The 20,867-nt window shown below is 36.9% G+C and overlaps 1 protein-coding gene across 2 annotated transcripts in view; it reads right to left on the bottom strand.

The window, feature by feature from the left end:
- LOC123868864 (neogenin-like) overlaps positions 1-20,867 on the bottom strand; it is a 42,080-nt gene that overhangs the window by 8,025 nt on the left and 13,188 nt on the right. The window contains exons 11-16 of one of the 2 annotated variants that reach the window (XM_045911504.1): positions 20,396-20,550; positions 20,181-20,309; positions 19,539-19,693; positions 18,643-19,080; positions 18,262-18,295; positions 3,820-3,831 (exon numbers count right to left, since the gene is read on the bottom strand). In XM_045911504.1, the coding sequence (XP_045767460.1) occupies positions 18,263-18,295; positions 18,643-19,080; positions 19,539-19,693; positions 20,181-20,309; positions 20,396-20,550 (910 nt within the window). In that variant the 3' untranslated portion in view covers positions 3,820-3,831; position 18,262. Of the gene's footprint in view, positions 1-3,819; positions 3,832-17,518; positions 18,296-18,642; positions 19,081-19,538; positions 19,694-20,180; positions 20,310-20,395; positions 20,551-20,867 lie in introns of those variants that run through there. The other variant, XM_045911503.1, reaches the window with a different exon arrangement.

The raw sequence follows: 20,867 nt of genomic DNA, 5'->3' as shown, positions 1-20,867 counted from the left end.
TTACGATTTACTTTACGATTTTAATTAAATAAATTTCCAGAACTTAATTTTTGTGTTTAAAATAAAGTAAACTATTAAAATAAAGTTAATTAGCCTTTAAGATAGAATTTGTAGCATGCGATCATCGCGTTCGCGATAGAGGAAACAGAATATCTAAGTGTAGGTATTTCTTTTGTATAAACAAGATGAAGTTAAACAGCACTAAAACCCGACTACTGAAGCGTTGACCAACTTTGCGCTGAATAAGTCAGCTCAAAATAGCTTAGGCGCTACGGTGGAACAGATATATACAAACAAACATACATACATAGACTGCTTAAATCATACCCCCTCCTTTTATGGCTTAGCCGTAGTGGGGTAAAAAAGAAAGGGTTATGATTTTAGCAGTTTATGTATTATGAATGTAGGTTTGTATTTATGTCTGTTCCACTGTAGTTATTTTGAGCTGACTTAGTCAGCGCAAAATTGGACACCTCTTCTCACCATCTTTTACACGTTGTTGGATAAAAATCGGGTCTCAGTCAAAAAGTAGTGTTCTGTGTTAGCTTTGAATATTTAAAATAAACAGTAGACAACCAAAATATAAAACGGCTTATGGTCTGTAGTGTTATATTTCTAAGTAACTTACACCACAGCCCTACAAAACTCAATCCTGTACTGTAACGGTACGTGCTCCCTAACAATTAAGTTCGATGATAATACCAGTATCGAATTGCGGGCAACCCTAAGATAGGTTAGATGTTTTAGGTAGAGACTTCATTAGACTACGAGGGAGCGTTTTTTCTGATAGGAAAATAGTAATTATAGTTTTTCAAAGCTTCGCTTATAATTCGTTTTATATTTACTAGGCAAAGACCAAAATATTTTCAATCCCAAGGATCAGGAATAGCTCAGATCTGGCCCGCTGCTCCGGGTATGGTCCATGTTCATCATCCATCCATCAATTTCTATCAGCTTTCTTACGTCCCCTGTCAGCAAACTCGATATTTCTCATCTACCCGCTTCCAAGCTTCTTGGGATAAAAGTACGTGATTAAATTCTCTCTCTCTCTCCCTCTGCGTCATGCTCTTCTTTACCAAGGGTCATTAATTCGTTACTCGTTTCTATTAATTACATAATGAAAAGGGATGCGATGGGTTCCCAGACTCTTTCGCATTCGAAGAAACTAATGTTTCAAGTCTTAGGTTTAAGGATTATTATCAGATATGAGTGAAACAGAAAAAATAAAACGACCTGATTTGGACCTCCAACGTTAGTCGCCTATCCAAATACCGAATTATCTGATCACTGATCTGATAGTGATTTAATTGTTCTATCAAGAAATCTTATCACGCAAAATTTTATAAAAAAGCTTGTAAATAGCCCGAAAAACGCATTGAATAATTGAAGAGTGTACCTATTTCAAGTGCGAGTCTTTCTAATACGCTTCGCTTACTACAATATCCACACCTAAATAAGAATCCCATGAAGGACAAGGGAGCGTGAAGCCTCAGTGTTACCTCGAATTTCGTAATTAAACGCTTGGTATAATTACGACCTTTCCCTTGCCAGAAACCTTTATTCACACTCTGTTACACTTTAATCTCTAAGTGCGACATTGGTACCTTTGAACGGAACTGTTGTTGAGAGTAGTAGACAAACAAGTTAAGTTGGTATGGTTGTAATCAGTATAGACGTAACCCGAAAATGCATATACGTAGGAACGAATTGTTACGTCGACTTTTGATGCTGATATCTAATTTTTATGCGTGAATACGTACTTAACTGTTCGTAATTGCATAATAAACATATCTGGATTAGGTTTCTTTTAGAAAAGTTTAAGCTATGTGGCCTTACTAACAAGTAGGTAGGTATTCAAAATATTATAATATAAAAAAATTATTACTATAGAAAAAAAAAAGAAAAAAAAAAATGAGAGCGGACGTAGAGTTGATTCGATCTGGTGTTAATTTCCTTAAAAGTAAGGTTATGATATTGGGTATGCAATCATCATCATGATCAACCCATCGCCTGCTCACTAACAGAGCACGGGTCTCCTCTCAGAATGAGAAGGGGTTTTGGCCATAGTCTACCACTCTGTCCAACTGTTGAAAAGAATATTAAGGAAAACTCTCAGGAATATAGGTTTTCTCACAATATTTTCCTTCACCGTTAAAGCAAGTGATACTTATTTATTGATTAAAACGCACATAACTCCGAAAAGTTAAAGGTGCATGCCCGGGATCGAACCCCCGACCTCCCGATTAGGATGTGAATGTCTTAACCCGTAGGCAGCGATCCCGGCTTCAATCAGGTATGCAGTACCTAGTTATATCTACTTTGATGAGTTAAGAAAACGCCTTAGAGTACTTATAATCAGAATGACCCAAATACCATCATATTTTCGGATCAAAATTATGAAAATCTTTGGAAAATGTGTCGGAATGCCAGATTGCATAACGACCCGGTGCATAAAGATATACATCATAATGCCACATTAATAAATCTCATACAGGAAGACATAAAGCCGGCGATGGCAACGTTTATGTAAATTGCTTCCGTTCAGATTCACTAAGATTTATGTATTAACGTCAACAACAATTAAATTTGGACCACTGTTCCACGCTCGGATTTAATTATTCATCGTCAAGCAATTTTCCATGGATCTGATAAGTCCAATTAAACCTTTCCTTCCGAAATATTAATAATACTGAATGGTTTATGGAGATTTCAACACAGTTTTAATAAAGACATCTGCAATGCTGCAGTGTCATAACATTACTCTGCAGTAAATTAAGGGTTACATAGCTACATGTACAACAGTGTGCTTGGTAAAGGTTGCCTTTTCATACTACGAATAACTTGAGTACCTACCCAAGCCAAAAGTTAATAGGAATCTTATAAGCAAGAGCTCCAATCTATACCTTGTCACTGCTTTCTATCAGGTTAGATTGTTCTCAAGCGCAAGTCAATCTTGCATAATAAAAACACACCTAATTAAGAGGGCTCTCTCCGTCACTCGTTTCATACAATCGTAGTTCCAATTTCATTTGAATACTAAGCAACCAAAGTCCATGAAATTTTGCAGACATATTCTAGAAACTAATATCTGTGTCTGTGGTTTTCCAGATTTCTGTTAAAATATTCGGTTTCAAAGTTACGCGGTCTTAAAAAATTCCATACAAATCTTTGAGCCCCTGTAATTTTAAAACTACATATTTTTAGAAAAATCTAAAACATCACAGACACAGATATTAGTTTCTAGAATATATGTCTGCAAAATTTCATGGACTTTGGTTGCTTAATATTCAAATGAAATTGGAACTACGATTGTATGAAACGAGTGACGGAGAGAGCCCTGTTAAACAATTTATTTCATGCTTGCTTGATAGATAGAGGCCTGTTTATGACAGTAATTTTTTGCACGCGCTGCATTTAAAAACAGTACCTTCAACCATTTAACAGGGCTCTCTCCGTCACTCGTTTCATACAATCGTAGTTCTCATTTCATTTGAATATTAAACAACCAAAGTCCATGAAATTTTGCAGACATATTTTAGAAACTAATATCTGTGTCTGTGGTGTTTTAGATTTTTCTAAAGATATGTAGTTTTAAAATTACAGGGGCTCAAAGATTTGTATGAAAATTTTTAAGACCGCGTAACTTTGAAACCGAATATTTTAACATAAATCTGGAAAACCACAGACATAGATATTAGTTTCTAGAATATGTCTGCAAAATTTTATGGACTTTGGTTGCTTAATATTCAAATGAAATTGGAACTACGATTGTATGAAACGAGTGACGGAGAGAGCCCTCTTAAAGTGCAAGGTAGGGACAAAATAAAAAAACTGTCTACTCATAATATTAAGAAGCAATTTTTAATACTCATAATTCTTCACACAGCATGACGTTTAAGTGTTACTCCATATATTTCAGTACGGAAAAAGGAATGCCCGAAGACATGAACCAATAATAAATATTTTATTCGTAAGGAATAAAGTTAAAGTGCAGGGCTGCACCCTAAGATAGGGTCGAATCTACCTGGCCGACTGTTTTATTGGCATTTATATTAACTTTTCATGTTCAGCTAATGGATTAGTGCAGTCTAGGCCGTAAGGGAATATGTAGGTACGGTCATGAATTAAGGCGGTTTTACTATCTGATAATATTATAACTACCTACCTGACGGTTTACGGCTAGATATTTCTTACTTTGAACCGTTAGGTTTGAATGATCTTATATACTTAGGCTTCAATGATTAAGAACGAAAGATTTAGGTTTAGGTTATGGATTAGTCTATGTTTGGAGTTTTTTCAATAAATCAATGTAAGGTAATCACATCAAAAGGACCACAGAATGCTAAGGTCAGCAGAGGTCGGTTTTGACATAATTTTTTGAATAATTCGCTCCTTGAGCAATCTGAGGCTTTCTTCGCTCTTACAGATCTTTTTGTTATGAGTTCACCTAATAATGTCTATTTGTGCCTAGAAGTTTTATAATTGAAAAACTGCATAGATACTGACCAATACTTCAAAATTGTGCTTTACTTAATCATCGAGTAGATGATGCCCGCTATTTCGTCCGCGTGGATTTATGTAGGTTTTCAAAAATCTCGCGGGAACTCAGATTTTCGAGATAGAAGTAATCTAATTTCTGTCTTTAAGATGCATGTTACCTCTATTATACTAAGGAGGTGATGCTCGTAACTTTTCCACGAGCATTTATGTTTTTAAAAATCCCGTGGCAACACTGATTTATGGACATCAAAAGTAGCTTATGTACTTTCCTGGAATGTAACTTGTCTCCGTATCAAATTCGTCAAAATCGGCTAAAAATGAATAGGCCGTGAAAAATTAGCAGACAAACAGACAGACACACTTTCACATTTATAATATTATTATGAAAGTATGGATTACCATCAGACAAGGTCTTAGCAAGTGTAAACCAAATAGGTACTTATTATCAAGTGCATCTAAGTTCTATACTTAGAAGATTATTTACGAGGCGGAAAGCCTGTAGATATCTGTATATACTTATACTACGCATTATGTTAGTTCCCGTGTAAGTTTTTATATGCTACAAAAAATGAGACTTCCTATTTTAACTTGCAAAGCTGCCTTACTTTTCACGATAAAGTGCCCCCGTGGAAATAGTCCAGCCGATAACATTAGCATGAATTATACTCACAGATTGTTCACATCTTACCATCTTTGCTACATTTACATAAGTGGTACGCAATAAGTTGTTGAGAAATATATGATTTTATCGCCAAGACATAAAGGTTATCTTTGCATCGCTGTAACTTGTAAGGATATTGTGTTCAGTGTTATTTATGTTTATCAATTCACATATCTCTAGCTGTATTACAAACACCTTAGAAACTTATGTAGCTAGATCTGATTACTGGAAACATATTCTGGAATCTACAATAATATGCCGTATCTGATTGTATTTTGGACTGTATGAATACCTACTGGATTAACTTCCAGTGCAAAATGCTCAGGCAAAAAGCTGTCGTGAGCTCTTAAAGTTAGTTCTATTTAAATAAATCGGTCATTCGTCGTCGTTCATCTTCTGAAACGGCAAAAAGGGTATTTTTTTAAATCAGCTATAAGTAACTGTATCAAACCAAGACAGAAATGAATTAGGTTCCAGGATTTATTGCGAAATGCTCTCAACCCGAGTCTTCATCGGGTTTCGTGGGGTTTTCATTCTCTTTATTGCCTTCGACACTGTCATTAATTAAAGTCTGGAAATTTTATCAAAGGATTCCACAGTCTGATAGTTTTAAGATAATTTATCATTATTGGAATTTAACGCAAAATTGGAAGTTATTCGAGAACTTTTCTTTTATGAATTTTTAAGACCACACTTTTTTGAAAAAATACCTAAAAATACTAGAAAGTTTTTAAGACAATAGGTGAATTGAATAAGGCTAAACTTACACTTGGTTTTGTCGGTGCATGTATATGAACACCACAGTTTTACGATGTATACGGAATCGCCCGCCTTTCACTGCGAAGCTCGTTGGCACGACGCGTCCAACGCGTTGGTACACGTTGGGTATACACCGACAAAATCCTCCTATAGCTTATGATTCTTATAATCATAATCATATGATTAAGCCGAACGGAATATAAGATTTTTAACACGTTTTTATTAATTCGCTTCTTGTCAGTCTGTTTCATTGTTTGTCTATTAGATGCAAATACAATCGTTTTTAAACTAATTTCCCGATAAGCTAGAAACTTGGAATAGATTGGAACTATATGACAGTGCAATAACTCTCCCCCCGTCTCTGTTAATTAGGCTTGCTAATAGAGCTACTGGAAAAGCTGTAGCATTATGAACGTATACTTGTTAAATCTGATCGTAAAACCTCAACATGCCCATAACTGAAATATCGTTATAACTGAAAATGAACACGAAAGCAACTGTATTCAAAAGCGGTTTTATATTTTACGACCACACAAAGAGTTCTAAGCCACAGGTAACGACGTGCTTTATTACTAAGTAGTGTATTATTAATGTCGCCTCAGAATGTTTAACGTGATATAAACCCTTGTTTAGCACCCTCATACAGCTCAGGTAAAATGCCTTATTGAACTGTAATGGTGTAGTCAGAATGTACCTACTTACTTATTTTTTAGGGTTCCGTACCTCAAAAGGAAAAACGGAACCCTTATAGGACCACTTTATTGTCTGTTTGTCTATCTGTCCGTCCGTCTGTCCGTCGTGTCTGTCAAGAAAACCTATAGGGTACTTCCCGTTGATCTAGAATCATGAAAGGCAGGAACAATCTACACATAGTTTACAGTCGTAACACCTAGATACACGAATACTTATTCACTAATTTAGGCAAAATAATATAATTATTGAAGTTTGTCCTGCCGACTTCTGCCGGTCGGTATAATTCCTCCACAGTGTCACCCCTACTTATGACAGTAGGATTGCTCTGTCTAGACATCTCAGTCGACTGATTGTATGAAATATCTTCAGGCTTTGCTATACCTATTTTTTATTATATATTTGCTGTACTTACTTCTTTCAGATTAGTGCTGATTTCACATATCGGATACACCCCATTCGCCGAATCCAACGGATCTTTTAGTGCTACTAAAAATTATTATTAAAGAATACTGGGTGTGTGAGGATGTCTATGTGGTACAATCGATGCGACTTGTATTGCAAATTTTATTGGCAATTTCAGCTCTAAAAATTCGATGCATTCAGTGCGTGTGGCTGTTATGTTGCAGGCGAAATCTCAAAGTCGTACGTACACCCATATACCTACCTACTTGTAGTATCAGGAGAAAACAGTCAAGTGCAAACTCGTAGGTACTGTATATCTACGTGCGCAATTATGTTAATGTGTTTCCAAGGTATTTCCTTCATCAACCAACTTTCCAAATGGATCCTATCTTATCAGAAACCGACACTTCGAAGTTAAAGTAAACCAATTATGAAAGCAGTCGAAGCTAATGTTTACTTTAATCACTTTCCCCATCACATTTAAATAAATGTGCCAACCACAAAAGTTTTCGGACTAACGTGCCTAATTAAAATTTATCAAACTTGAAGCTCTAATTTTAATCCTTTGCTTAATAAGAATAATTTTAGCGGACTTTTGAAATAAAATTGGAGTTTAAAATGTATAAGTAGGTAGTTGATATAAAATAAAATTGTTTATACTTAGTACAATTTTTATATGAGGAAAAATAAAACACATTTTAATTATAAAATTGCTATATTTTGAAACTTTAAATAACACGACTGGCTCTGAAAATATTTGGATTGCAAAAACAAAATCTTTTTAAAAGGGATTAGAAAGACATGGAGTAGGATAGTTAAAAAATTTGAAATCGTGGAGTCCGCGTTACGCTTAAATACAGTACAATAATTATACAATAATTTCTAATACACGAATTAATATAAATATCACAGTCAAATATTATACAACTAAAGTTCTAACTCTAAATGTAAATGGCAGTGCAATTAGACCTTAAAAAGACCCATTCGATGAAATAAATCTTGTTATCCGATAGTGGTATGAAGAATATATTAGAGAGATATCTATTGTTACAAATATTTATCATAATGTGAAGCTAGTCTAATTACTGTGACTAGAATTAGGAATAATTTACGACATACAACTATCAATATTTTGGTAGCTACATGTTACAATATTAATTTATGCCTCTACAATTATTATACTATATATAGCTCAATTACCACTCACTGACTCACTCACTCATTGACATAATTGTTCTCCTAGAAAGAGAAGGAAAATGATATAATAATGTAGGGGAGATGTGTTTGGATTCGGGAACCCTCTGGGGAAAAATTATGACTTTTCGGAAAAACAAGATGGCGGCCGACGTGATTTTTGCAGCACCGTTGTTTTCCAACCGATTTCGTTGAATTTTGCAAACTTTGAAGAAAGTAGTAAACGGTTAATAGAAAATGTAGAAAAAATTGGAAAAACAAGATGGCGGCCGAGCCGCAGGGTTTTGAAAATTTTGATTTTTCGACCCCGAACCGCGGCGCCACAGATCCGAAACGGGAAATCGATAATAATTATTTTTTTCTGGTTTCGCCCACGACTATCCTGTATTTTGACAGAACGAGAGTGGTTTTTCAAAATTCAAGATGGCGGCTGTCATGGCGGCCGTTTTGTTCGAGGTACGAAAAAACGCAATTTTAAAAGTTAAATATCTCAAAGTTGGCAACATTGGAGCGATTCGGTTTCTATGAAGCGATTGTACGTATAGACTCGATGTATAGATTGGTGGGGAAAAATTACCCCATTTTTCGGGAAATTTCAAGATTTTTGCGAAAATGTAAAAAATCGAAATACGGACTTTTCGCAAAATCCGAGTATGAGCGATTAAGTGTTTTGCTCGTACAAATGAAATTTGGGTATTTTTGTCGCCGGAGACTGGCAACACTGGAATTTATCAAAGTAAAAGTGATTTTCGACACGGTCTTTTTCACGATATCCCCTTTCGCGTGGGTGCAAGCGAGAGGAAAGATTGAAACGTCATCGGGAGCGGTACATCCTGTAGTTAATAGGAAAATTATGAAACCGTGTAAAATCTTTCTGTAAAACGAGTTGGCGGCCATTTTGTATTTTTTTTAATTTTTCGAAATTTTGATCACGTTTTTGAGGCAGTTGGCAACATTTTGGAAAGTCAGTATGTATGAATCGATTGTGTATCTCGGCTGGCAGTATGAAGATATGCAACCGGTGTTGCCACTTTTGGGGAGATTTTCGAGATTTTCAACTAGAAAACTCCTGTAAAATTTTGTATGAAAAAATTTTTTTTCACTGATGGTGTCGTATAGAAAACAAAAACTTAGTAAGCCAAAATTATGGAGAGAGCTGATGATTGAGGGTTTCGGAGACGGGTGAAGGGTCCGCTCAAGGTATTGAAGATAGGTGGGGGGTGCTCGACCAAATGTCATTCATGACATCATCCAATTGCCAAAAAGCTGAAAAAAAATTCAAAATGGCGAAGAAAAGATGGCCGCCATACAAATTTCGCCGGCGTCCAGCTCGGAGGGTATAAAAGATGGAGGTGTGGTTTCGTGGCAAAAGAGGATCAGGATCCAAAGGTCTACTCGATGAATAGAAAAAAAATTCAAAATGGCGGAATTTATTTTCCCATACATTTTGTATGGCGAATATTGAATGTCTCATTCTCCTAGAAAGAGACGGAAAACGATACGATAATGTAGGGGAGATATGTTTTGAAGCGCGATATGAGTAGGGAAAAATTATGACATTTCAGAAAAACAAGATGGCGGCCTATATGATTTTTGCAACTCTTTTGTTTTCCAACCGATTTCGTTGAAACTCGCAATCTTTGAAGAATGTAGTAAACGATTAATAGAAAAAGTGGAAAATTTTGGAAAAACAAGATGGCCGCCGTACAAATTTCGTCGGTGTCTATCTCGGAGGCTATAAAAGATGGAAGAGTGGTTTCTTGGCAAAAGATGATCAGGGTCCGAAGGTCTACTCGGTGGAACAAACTCTGCATGCTCGCGGACCACTTTAGTGGTCCGCGCACCCACGCACCCTACTAAATTATTATCCTAATTTACAAAAAATAATATGGATATCGTTTTCAGGGTTTTCCAGGGTGCTGATTTTGATAATGACATTTATTTTCAAATCCAAGATGGCGGACTTACATTTTCTACAAAAAATAGAAATGCCTGTCATTTTATGGGGTATTGCGGAGTGAATTGTGTGTCTTAATAAATAAATTTGGTTTAATATAATAAAGTTAATCTTACCACGTCACGCGAGCTGCTTTAGCAGCTCGCGCACCGAGCGAATACTATATATAGCTCGATTACCACTCACTGACTCACTGACTCACTCATTGACATAATTGTTCTCCTAGAAAGAGACGGAAAATGATATAGTGATGTGGGGGAGTTGTGTTCGGTTTCGGGAACCCTCTGGGGAAAAATTATGACATTTCAGAAAAACAAGATGGCGGCCGACGTGATTTTTGCAACTCTTTTGTTTTCCAACCGATTTCGTTGAATTTTGCAATCTTTGAAGAAAATATTAAACGATTAATGGGAAATGTCAAAAAAATTGAAAAAACAAGATGGCGGCCGAGCTGGATCGTTTTCAAAATTTTCATTTTTCGATCCCTAACCGCGGCGCCACTGATCCAAGACGGAGAAGTCGAGTATAATTATTTTTTCGTGTTTCGCCCACGATTATCCTGTATTTTGACAAAACGGGAGTGGTTTTTAAAAATTCAAGATGGCGGCTGTCATGGCGGCCGTTTTGTTCGAGGTACAAAAATACGCAATTTTAAAAGTTAAATATCTCAAAGTTGGCAACATCGGAGCGATTCGGTTTCTATGAAGCGATTGTACGTATAGGCTCGAGGTATAGATTGGAGGAAAAAAAATACCCCATTTTTAGGGAAATTTCAAGATTTTCGGGAAATTGTAAAAAATCGAAATACGCACTTTTAGCAAAATCCGAGTATGAGCGATTACGTGTTTTGCTCGTGCAAATAACATTTAGGTACTTTTGTCGCCGGCGACTGGCAACACTAAAATTTATCAAAGCAAAAGTGATTTTCGACGTGGTCTTTTTTAGGGGCGATCGGTTCGCCTGGGTGCGAGCGAGATGAGAGATTGAAACGTCATCGGGAGCAGTATATCCTGTAGTTAATAGGAAAATTATGAAACCGTGTAAAATCTTTCTGTGAAACGAGTTGGCGGCCATTTTGTATTTTTTTTAATTTTTCGAAATTTTGATCGCGTTTTTGAGGCAGTTGGCAACATTTTGGAAAGTCAGAATGTATGAATCGATTGTGTATCTCGGCTTGCAGTATGGAGATATGCAACCGGTGTTGCCACTTTTGGGGAGATTTTCGAGATTTCCAACTAGAAAACTCCTGTAAAATTTTGTATGAAAAATTTTTTTTTCACTGATGGTGTCGTATAGAGAACAAAAAGTTAGTAAGCCAAAATTATGGAGAGAGCTGATGATTGAGGATATTGGAGACGGGTGAAGGGTCCGCTCAAGGTATTGAAGATAGGTGGGGGGTGCTCGAGCAAATGTCATTCATGACGTCATCCAATTGCCAAAAAGCTGGAAAAAAATTTAAAATGGCGAAGAAAAGATGGCCGCCATACAAATTTCGCCGGTGTCCAGCTCGGAGGGTATAAAAGATGGAAGTGAGGTTTCTTGGCATGAGATGATCAGGGTCCGAAGGTCTACTTGATGAATAGAAAAAAAATTCAAAATGGCGGAATTTATTTTCCCATAGAAAATGTATGGCGAATATTGAATGTCTCATTCTCCTAGAAAGAGACGGAAAACGATACATTGATGTATGGGAGATATGTTCGGATGCGCGATATGAGTACGGAAAAATTATGACATTTCAGAAAAACAAGATGGCGGCCTATATGATTTTTGCAACTCTTTTGTTTTCCAACCGATTTCGTTGAAACTCGCAATCTTTGAAGAAAGTAGTAAATGATTAATAGAAAAAGTGGAAAATTTTGGAAAAACAAGATGGCCGCCGTACAAATTTCGTCGGTGTCTATCTCGGAGGCTATAAAAGATGGAAGAGTGGTTTCTTGGCAAAATATGATCAGGATCCGGAGGTCTACTCAGTGAAACAAACTCTACATGCTCGCGGACCACTTTAGTGGTCCGCGCACCCACGCACCCTACTTTATTAACCTCAACTACCCCGTTTTTACAAAAAATGATATGGATGTCGTTTTCAGAGTTTTCCAGGGTGCTGATTTTGATAATGACATTCATGTTTAGATCCAAGCTGGTGGACATGCACTTTTTAAGAAAAAATTGATATGAGTGTGGGTTTTATGTGTTTTTGTGGTGAATTGTGTATCTTAATAAATAAATTTGGTTAAATATAATAAAGTCAACATAACCACGTCACGCGAGCTGCTTTAGCAGCTCGCGCACCGAGCAAAACACTAGTTATTATACTATATATAGCTCGATTACCACTCACTGACTCACTGACTCATTGACATAATTGTTCTCCTAGAAAGAGATGGAAAATGATATAGTGATGTAGGGGAGTTGTGTTCGGTTTCGGGAACCCTCTGGGGAAAAATTATGACATTTCAGAAAAACAAGATGGCGGCCGCCGTGATTTTTGCAGCTCCGTTGTTTTCCAACCGATTTCGTTGAATTTTGCAATATTTGAAGAAAATAGTAAACGATTAATGGAAAATGTCGAAAAAATTGAAAAAACAAGATGGCGGCCGAACCGTAGCGTTTTCAAAATTTTGATTTTTCGACCCCGAACCACGGCGCCACAGATCCGAGACGGGGTAGTCGAGGATAATTATTTCTTCGTGTTTCGCCCACGATTATCCTGTATTTTGACAGAACGGGAGTGGTTTTTAAAAATTCAAGATGGCGGCTGTCATGGCGGCCGTTTTGTTCGAGGTACGAAAAAACGCAATTTTAAAAGTTAAATATCTCAAAGTTGGCAACATCGGAGCGATTCGGCTTCTATGAAGCGGTTGTACGTATAGACTCGAGGTATAGATCGGTGGGAAAAAATTACCCCATTTTTAGGGAAATTTCAAGATTTTCGGGAAATTGTAAAAAATCGAAATACGCACTTTTAGCAAAATCCGAGTATGAGTGATTACGTGTTTGTCTCGTACAAATGACATTTGGGTATTTTTGTCACCGGAGACTGGCAACACTGGAATTTATCAAAGTAAAAGTGATTTTCGACACGGTCTTTTTCACGGTATCCCCTTTCGTGTGGGTGCGAGCGAGAGGAAAGATTGAAACGTCATCGGGCGCGGTATATCCTGTAGTTTATAGGAAAATTATGAAACCGTGTAAAATCTTTCTGTGAAACGAGTTGGCGGCCATTTTGTATTTTTTTTCATTTTTCGAAATTTTGATCACGTTTTTGAGGCATTTGGCAACATTTTGGAAAGTCGACATTTATCAATCGATTGTGTGACTCAACCAGCAGTATCGAAATATGTAAACAGTGTTGCCACATTTGGGGAGATTTTCGAGATTTTCCCCAAAAACTCCTCCTGTAAAATTTTGTATGAAATTTTTTTTTTTCACTGATGGTTTCGTATAGAAAACAAAAAAAAAATCGAGGAAAAATTTGGAAATAGCTGATGATTGAGGATGTCGGAGACGGGTGGAGGGCCCGCTTAAGGTATGGAAGATAGGTGGGGGGTGTTCGAGCAAATGTCATTCATGACGTCATCCAATTGCCAAAAAGCTGAAAAAAAATTCAAAATGGCGAAGAAAAAATGGCCGCCATACAAATTTCGCCAGTGTCCAGCTCGGAGGGTATAAAAGATGGAAGGTTGGTTTCTTGGCAGAAGAGGATCAGGATACAAAGGTCTACTCGATGAATAGAAAAAAAATTCAAAATGGCGGAATTTATTTTTCCATACATTTTGTATGGCGAATATCGAATGTCTTATTCTCCTAGAAAGAGACAGAAAACGATACGATGATGTTCGGGAGATATGTTTTGGTGCGCGATATGAGTAGGGAAAAATTATGACATTTCAGAAAAACAAGATGGCGACCGACGTGATTTTTGCAACTCTTTTGTTTTCCAACCGATTTCGTTGAAACTCGCAATCTTTAAAGAATGTAGTAAACGATTAATAGAAAAAGTGGAAAATTTTGAAAAAACAAGATGGCCGCCGTACAAAATTCGTCGGTGTCTATCTCGGAGGCTATAAAAGATGGAAGAGGGGTTTCTTGGCAAAAGATGATCAGGGTCCGAAGGTCTACTCGGTGGAACAAATTCTGCATGCTCGCGGACCACTTTAGTGGTCCGCGCACCCACGCACCCTACTTTATTAACCTCAACCACCCCATTTTTACAAAAAATGATATGGATGTCGTTTTCAGAGTTTTCCAGGGCGCTGATTTTGATAACGACATTTATTTTGAAATCCAAGATGGCGGACATGCACTTTTTAAGAAAAAAATTGATATGGGTGTCGTTTTGTGGGTTTTTTGGGGTGAATTGTATATCTTAATAAATAAATTTGGTTTAGTATAATAAAGTTAACCCAACCACGTCACGTGAGCTGCTTTAGCAGCTCACGCACCGAGCAAAACACTAGTTATACTATATATAGCTCGATTACCACTCACTGACTCACTCATTGACATAATTGTTCTCCTAGAAAGAGACGGAAAATGATATAGTGATGTAGGGGAGTTGTGTTCGGATTCGGGAACCCTCTGGGGAAAAATTATGACATTTCAGAAAAACAAGATGGCGGCCGATGTGATTTTTGCAGCTCCGTTGTTTTTTAAGGGACTCCGTTCTAACTCGCAACTATTGAAGAATGTAGTAAACGGTTAACAGAAAATGTATAAAAAATTGGAAAAACAAGATGGCGGCCGAGCCGTAGCGTTTTCAAAATTTTGAATTTTCGACCCCTAACCGCGGCGCCACAGATCCAAGACGGGGTAGTCAAGGATAATTATTTTTTCCTATTTCGCCCACGATTATCCTGTATTTTGACAGAAAGGGAGTGGTTTTTAAAAATTCAAGATGGCGGCTGTCATGGCGGCCGTTTTGTTCGAGGTACGAAAAAACGCAATTTTAAAATTCGAATATCTCAAAGTTGGCAACATCGGAGCGGTTTGGCTTCTATGAAGCGGTTGTACGTATAGACTCGAGGTATATATCGGTGGGAAAAAGTTACCCCATTTTTAGGGAAATTTCAAGATTTTCGGGAAATTGTAAAAAATCGAAATAAGGATTTTGTGCAAAATCCGAGTATGAGCAATTATGTGTTTTGCTGGTACAAATGACATTTGGGTATTTTTGTCGCCGGAGACTGGCAACACTGGAATTCATCAAAGTAAAAGTTATTTTCGACGTGGTCTTTTTTTAGGGGCGATCGTTTCGCGTGGGTGCGAGCGAGAGGAGAGATTGAAACGTCATCGGGAGCGGTATATCCCGTAGTTAATAGGAAAATTATGAAACCGTGTAAAATCTTTCTGTGAAACGAGTTGGCGGCCATTTTGTATTTTTTTTAATTTTTCGAAATTTTGATCACGTTTTTGAGGCAGTTGGCAACATTTTGGAAAGTCGACATGTATGAATCGATTGTGTGACTCAACCGGCAGTATCGAAATATGTAAACAGTGTTGCCACATTTGGGGAGATTTTCGGGATTTTCCCCAAAAACTCCTCCTGTAAAATTTTGTATGAAATTATTTTTTTTCACTGATGGTTTCGTATAGAAAACAAAAAAAAAATCGAGGAAAAATTTGGAAATAGCTGATGATCGAGGATGTCGGAGACGGGTGAAGGGTCCGCTCAAGGTATTGAAGATAGGTAGGGGGTGCTCGACCAAATGTCATTCATGACGTCATCCAATTGCCAAAAAGCTGAAAAAAAATTCAAAATGGCGAAGAAAAGATGGCCGCCATACAAATTTCGCCGGTGTCCAGCTCGGAGGGTATAAAAGATGGAGGTGCGGTTTCTTGGCAAAAGGTGATCAGGATCGGAAGGTCTACTCGATGAATAGAAAAAAAATTCAAAATGGCGGAATTTTTTTTCCCATACATTTTGTATGGCGAATATCGAATGTCTTATTCTCCTAGAAAGAGACAGAAAACGATACGATGATGTTCGGGAGATATGTTTTGGTGCGCGATATGAGTAGGGAAAAATTATGACATTTCAGAAAAACAAGATGGCGACCGACGTGATTTTTGCAACTCTTTTGTTTTCCAACCGATTTCGTTGAAACTCGCAATCTTTAAAGAATGTAGTAAACGATTAATAGAAAAAGTGGAAAATTTTGAAAAAACAAGATGGCCGCCGTACAAAATTCGTCGGTGTCTATCTCGGAGGCTATAAAAGATGGAAGAGGGGTTTCTTGGCAAAAGATGATCAGGGTCCGAAGGTCTACTCGGTGGAACAAATTCTGCATGCTCGCGGACCACTTTAGTGGTCCGCGCACCCACGCACCCTACTTTATTAACCTCAACCACCCCATTTTTACAAAAAATGATATGGATGTCGTTTTCAGAGTTTTCCAGGGCGCTGATTTTGATAACGACATTTATTTTGAAATCCAAGATGGCGGACATGCACTTTTTAAGAAAAAAATTGATATGGGTGTCGTTTTGTGGGTTTTTTGGGGTGAATTGTATATCTTAATAAATAAATTTGGTTTAGTATAATAAAGTTAACCCAACCACGTCACGTGAGCTGCTTTAGCAGCTCACGCACCGAGCAAAACACTAGTTATACTATATATAGCTCGATTACCACTCACTGACTCACTCATTGACATAATTGTTCTCCTAGAAAGAGACGGAAAATGATATAGTGATGTAGGGGAGTTGTGTTCGGATTCGGGAACCCTCTGGGGAAAAATTATGACATTTCAGAAAAACAAGATGGCGGCCGATGTGATTTTTGCAGCTCCGTTGTTTTTTAAGGGACTCCGTTCTAACTCGCAACTATTGAAGAATGTAGTAAACGATTAATAGAAAAAGTGGAAAATTTTGAAAAAACAAGATGGCCGCCGTACAAATTTCGTCGGTGTCTATCTCGGAGGCTATAAAAGATGGAAGAGTGGTTTCTTCGCAAAAGATGATCAGGGTCCGGAGGTCTACTCAATGGAACAAACTCTGCATGCTCGCGGACCACTTTAGTGGTCCGCGCACCCACGCACCCTACTTTATTAACCTCAACTACCCCATTTTTACAAAAAATGATATGGATGTCGTTTTCAGAGTTTTCCAGAGCGCTAATTTTGATAACGACATTTATTTTGAAATCCAAGATGGCGGGCGTGCACTTTTTAAGAAAAAAATTGATATAGGTGTCGTTTTATGGGTTTTTCGGGGTAATTTGTGTACCTTAATAAAAAAATCGGTTATATATAAAAAAATTAACATAACCACGTCACGCGAGCTGCTTTAGCAGCTCGCGCACCGAGCAAAAACTAGTTCTTAGATATAGGTACATTACAATGTTCAATTTCAATACTACAATGCATTTAACTATTTTTCACAGTGTCAATTATTCTGCCGATTTTAAGTTGGCACATTTTCTCTGTACTTGCGATACGAAAATACTCCAGAAACTGAATATTGCGGGTAGTTTTAGTTATGGTACAAACTAAATAATTAAATGAATGAAAATTCTGTATTGCACATTAAACAAGAGTACCGAGAAAATAAATAAATAGGTTGCCAAGATAGCCTTATCACTGTAAGCAATCCATCTTATTAGAACTTGGCTTAGACACATTGGCCGTGTGTCTTGATTGTAGGCAACCTTTTACCTTTGGTTAACAAAATTTTACGTAACTTTATAGTGAATTCATTTGTTCAGTTTCAATAAAACTTTCCTTAAATTTAACTTAACGCTGACAATATGGTCTTTATTAGCCAAAATAGACTTTTAATTTAACGTTAGTGTACCGACTTAGTTTATCCTGCTTCGACTTTATTATCAGATGCTAACTAAAATATTAGCATATACTTGTATATAGTTAATGTAATAGGGGGATGTTAGACATTAAAGTCTGGATTTACACTTTGTAATTTACCCTTGAATTTCATAAGACAGCTGTAAAAAGGACATTTCTGAAAGCTAACTTCCTAGTATTTTAAATAGACACAAATATTTATCTAAAACAGTTATAATTACTCACTGGTTCTAAAACCTATTAACATTGAAAAGATGATATTGAATATTGCTTTAAGTTTCTTTTAGCGTCACGTCATTTCATATTTTGACCTTTGTTCTCGGGACTCTGAAAAAAAAATAACTTTATGGAAAGGTACTTATTTCAATATTTTTAAACTTTTTGGTCTAACATACTGATTTTAATCTTCTTGAACATTTTGGCCAACACTTTTTGGTTAACATACGAAACTGCACGATACATTTTAGCTATTTAAAAGCCTATTACATTTCAAATTTCTAAAAACTGTTTTTATCACCTTTCATATTGTTTCAATCTGTTTTTACTCAAAAAGTTTGATAAAATAAGACTACGTAAACATTTCTTTTCAACCAATTTCAATATAAAAACTTTAAGTAGTATTTTTTGAAGAAAGTAATTGAATTCTATGAAAACAATATGAAAAAAATTCTTACCTCGTAGGGCGGCGGTGGCAGTATATCATTTAGATTTATTTGACAGCCTTGCTCGGACCGCGCCATATTCGAATATCGTCCTGATCCTGACTGAATGGGAATTTTAAAACTATTCTCCCTCCCTAGCCAATGCCATTGGGGGTAGTCGTATTCTAAATCACTGGCAGGACACACTTTACTTTTGTCCTGTCTACTCCTCGATCCTGACCTATTAGTGTGACACGAACCACAATCATCTTCGACCATATTTACATCATTGTGAAGGTTCTCATGTCTCAATTCCCTGTAGTCTTTTGTAGATCTACTGGAAGTGCTGTGGCAACATGTCGAACATTCTCCATTGGAATATTGAATGCTGCCATTGCAAGATCTAACTATGCTATTGTTGTGAGATCGTCTTTCCGGACAACTTCGGGCATCTCCGATATCAGGATTGTCCTGTGAGGAAATTTATAAAACATCATTTTGAGTGTAATATTTAAATTCATCATCATCATGATCAACCTATCACCTTCTCACGGGTCTTCTCTCAGATTAAGAAGGGTTTAAGCCTTAATTTGCCACGTTAACCCAGTGCGGATTAGCAGACTTTACACAGCTTTGAGAACATTTTGGAGAACTCTAAGGCTTACACGTTTCCTCACGATATTTAAAGAAAGTGTTACTTGTTAATTGCTTAAAACAAACATAATCCGAGAAGCTATACGTGCGTGCCATTGATCGAACTCCAAACCTTCTAAGCCTGGCGTCTTAACCTCTAGGTTACGACCGCTCTTAATGTAATGTTTACATTATGATAGTGTTATTTGCAAATCAGATAGGTACCTACATAATCTTCTTATCATATTCATAAGTCAACAACAAAATTCTCATAATGCTTATCTTATGGTACTTACCTTGAAATTGAGTTCAGTGTAAATAGCGCTGGATGCATAGGGTTCCGGTGGGCCCCTTTTGATTCTGTCTACACTCGAAGCATCTAAACCTTGGATAGAGTTCTGTGGCAGACAATACTCTGGCTCAACGTTCATAATATTTGGTGTGTGACCTCCTAGAAATAGAAAAAGAATTGAAATAAAAATTGAATTGAAAAGCATTGAGAATAGAAGAAGAAACTAGTCGGGCTTACATCGACTAAGTACGTGAGTACCTATAGCTGGTACATTATTTACTTAAAATAGATAAAAAGAATATCTATACAAATTTATCGTAACAGGGTATAATTAGAACCCTGGCAAAAAATTAGCGCTATTATTATACTACCTAAACACAATCCAATGGCAGTAACCATTCGCTTTATACTTGTAGTTGTGTATTTTTCAAATCGCAATGTGCAAATCTCGGGGTCAGTGCCCGACGACATGTCATTGACCCCGCGGCACCTAACCACGCAACGTCTGTTGACCTCTAGCGTCAGTCATACGAATATTTACTATTTATTGTGGTATCAATAAATAATAATCATCAATACTATCACCTATCTTCGTTTTTACATTCATTCTAATTACACCCTGTATTTTAAAAAAGCCTGTTAATACCTTGCAATAAACTTTGATGACAGCTCGTAACATCTAATCCAGAATCTGGTGGAGCAAACACCGGTCGATCTCTGAGCCAAATCGTATCTTTATTCAATAGACACTGTTGAGCCGTAACAATAGATTGACCTACAACGGAGATCACTATTTCAATTCCATGTATCGTAGAGAGGCTAACAAATTGATAAATGATTCTTTTTTGATATATCACTTACCGGTCGACTTCTTTCTTTGAATGTTGTTACGGCGCTTGATGTAATAGATACTAACGATGCCAATTACAATGATAGAGAATAGAGTTAGCGCTAAGGCAAGTAACCATGTCTCATGCAGCAAATGTGGGATCGATGCGTCGTTTGGTGGTTCAGTCCTAAAAAAACATTTATTTTAGAGTAAGTGTAATTACCTACAGAGTACCCTTTTTTTTTAATTTGTCGATACACCAGTTTCTATTGCCGAATTAATGAACAAAAACATTAATATTTTTATTATATAACTTGACATGTATGGGCCGGGACATTGGTCTCGCTTGTCGCTTGTGCGGCTAATCAAGGAAAAGGGGAGAAAGGGGCAAGCTTGTCAAAGTTAGACGTAATAATCTTCAGATCGATCCCACCTTAATTTAAATGGGTTTAGTGAATGTAGACACTTTCACAAGCACACCTACCTACTATGACCACAGAATAA

This window comes from Maniola jurtina, chromosome 10, assembly GCF_905333055.1.
Source record: "Maniola jurtina chromosome 10, ilManJurt1.1, whole genome shotgun sequence".
NCBI lineage: Eukaryota > Metazoa > Arthropoda > Insecta > Lepidoptera > Nymphalidae > Maniola > Maniola jurtina.
Note: the sequence above shows the minus strand (reverse complement) of the source record. Positions and strands in the feature narration are given on the sequence as shown.